The sequence below is a fragment of the Endocarpon pusillum genome (assembly GCF_000464535.1).
Source record: "Endocarpon pusillum Z07020 unplaced genomic scaffold scaffold4663, whole genome shotgun sequence".
In the NCBI taxonomy this organism is placed as follows: Eukaryota; Fungi; Ascomycota; class Eurotiomycetes; order Verrucariales; family Verrucariaceae; genus Endocarpon; species Endocarpon pusillum.
The window spans coordinates 17851-20352 of NW_006916455.1; the positions used below are offsets into that span (position 1 = coordinate 17851).

At 49.2% G+C, this 2502-nt stretch overlaps 1 protein-coding gene across 1 annotated transcript; it reads right to left on the reverse strand.

Annotated features, from left to right (window-relative positions):
- Window positions 1-522: 522 nt before the first annotated feature.
- Window positions 523-1670, reverse strand: EPUS_09328 (uncharacterized protein; the record flags this gene model as incomplete). The annotated part of the gene is made up of 2 exons (XM_007805839.1): window positions 523-673; window positions 871-1670. The coding sequence occupies 2 exons, from the start codon at window positions 1668-1670 to the stop codon at window positions 523-525; spliced, it is 951 nt and encodes a 316-aa protein (XP_007804030.1).
- Between the last annotated feature and the right edge of the window lie 832 nt (window positions 1671-2502).

The following is a 2502-nucleotide window of genomic DNA, read 5'->3' on the forward strand; positions in this document are numbered from 1 at the left end:
TTTATGTCTTTTAAAAATTAATTAAATTTTGATGTTTAAAATATTCTATTAAAGAACTTAAAATATTCTTAAGTAAATACTTAACATTAAAATTACATTATAACGTTTATACAAGTTATATAATTTGAATTGGGAAGTGCAAAGTCGATGGGGCAGCTGGTACTGAGCGGAATTATATGCTCAGTCAGTGCCCAGTTCTTTTGTCAACACGTTATGGAGGCATAGAGGGACATACAGAGGGCAGTTGGAACAAAGCACTTACGATTGTGATGGCTAGATCCACAGTCCTGCTCCCAGTCGTGGTTCTGATGCACCTTCTGGTGTCATAGTCAATTCGACGGTCTAAGTACATGATCACTGTCTGCTTGCGCTGACTATTAGTCAAAGGGGGTGGTCCATAGTCGAACCGTGGTCATCTGATCTTCTCTTTCTTCCAAGATTCTTGACGCTCTTTCCATATTTCCCACTATCCCGTTTACAATTCACTCCTTATAGCAGACTTCTTCAGCAAATCATCACAAATCAGTAATCACCAAACGAAGATGCGTCCAAAAGGTGAAGTGCTTCTTGGACGGTGGCATGGAATGTTGGGTCTATCGCGGCAATCACCACCGTCCTGGTACCGAGACCGACTTCGGGAGGAACTATGGGAACGCCGGACCACAAAGACACCCTGGCAGAAGTCGATCAGTAAAAGGGCGACCACATTTTGCTCAGTTGGACCGGTCGAACGCTGGTTTTCAGGTGTCACTTGATCACCAAGTCGGGTTCTCTCGAAAGGTGTTTGATGCAGATATCACAATTAGTCAAGGTCTGGAGATGCTGAAGGAAGGGGATGGAAAGAGAGAAAAAGAAGGAAGACGACGGAACAGTGAAAGAGTGCAACCGCGAAGAACACCACAATCGTCGCGCAAAAGGTCCCTCACGACAGCATCTTTAACCACCTGATTCCCTGATGCGATGATTCCGTAGTGGACCTGCGGTTCGGTGTTCTCACGACTCGGACGATGCACTTCACAAGCACCCTCACGACGATCGCAGGTAGCATTGCCTACTGGATGACGGCATTCCGCTTGGTATAGATGGTCTTTGCCCCTGCCTGGAAAAGTGTAGCTGTTTGTCCGTAACTTGGGTTTGCGTTCAAAAATCTCGGTAAGGTAGGTATGCATCTTGCTGTCTTCTGACTCATGGTCTGCCTTCAGAGCACCCAACGCGGTAAGGAGCGCTAACGGCGGTGCATTAAGACACCCTTTTCGTTGAAACTTCCCTCCGTCCAGGCTTTTGCCCTTGTCGTACTGAACCACTCCGCCCGTCATGTCTGTCGGCTGGCTCACCACTACATCTCCCAGCCTGATGTCGTAGCCTTTATCAAGATTGGGTATGCCGCCTCCGATGCCCACCATCAGCCCGAACCTTAACCCCTTGAACGTCCTCACCATATTAGTGGCGACAGAAGCTGCCGCGGTGGTGCCATCGACGCCAGCTGGTAGGGACGCAATCACCACGTTGTAGTTGTGGACGCGCCCTGTAAAATAGGTATTATGATCCTGCGCGTCTTTGTCCAAAAAGGTTCCATGTTCTTCGTCTAAGATGGCCCGGACCGCCGCCCTCTCAATGGGCAGCGCACATACGATCCCCACGTGGTATTCATCGACAGGAAGGAAAGGCATTAGCGGGTGAGGAAACCTGATGCGGCCGGAGCTGCGGCGTCAAGGCTGTGGGATCTACGATTCGAGATAAAGGAGCGATCTTCCATTTCAAACAGTAAAGAGGACCGCAATTCAGCGTTGTCGGAAATAGGAATGCCAGTTCGAAGATTGTTCACGTCAGGATCAAGAAAGTGGGCATAAACCACCTGCGGAGCAAGGCTGAGCAGGTGCTTAAGATCAGGCGGTAGACACATGGGCAGAGATTTAGCTGTAGCTATCGCAGAGCCACGTCCTTTGAGCGCCGCCATTGGCCTAGGGGACCGCAGCAAGGCTGAACCGTGGATTTTGTAAGGGAGAGGTCAGCCACACAGCGCTAGGCCAGACAGAGCACAAGCCAAGTCAAGACGCGGCATGCACGATCACATGGCAGTATTATCCCCTCCGAGGTCGGGCAGGGATGTGAAATGGTACTAATAGCGCTATCGATCATTATGAGGGGTCCAAAGGATGTCAACAAATGCCTATTTCGGCCAATTGAGACTGTTCTATCTAGCTATCGGCCTCAATTTCATCATGGTGTCGTTGCCAACAGTCTCCTCTGATACACAGCCAAATTTGGCAATTGCTGCATTTGTAGAAGGTCCTTGATCCATCAGAAATAGCCTCATTGGCGCCATTAACAGACGATTCTGTTATATCCGTCCCAAATTTGCGCTTGAGTGCCCTTTTGAGGGGGCAGCCAGGCGGGTGGAGCTTTCCCTATTGACACCGGCCGTTGGTTTTTTGTCGTACAGGTTCGTAGGCCAAATTAGAGCCTTCTGTGGGTAGAAACTTAGACTCTTCCTCCTTAGAT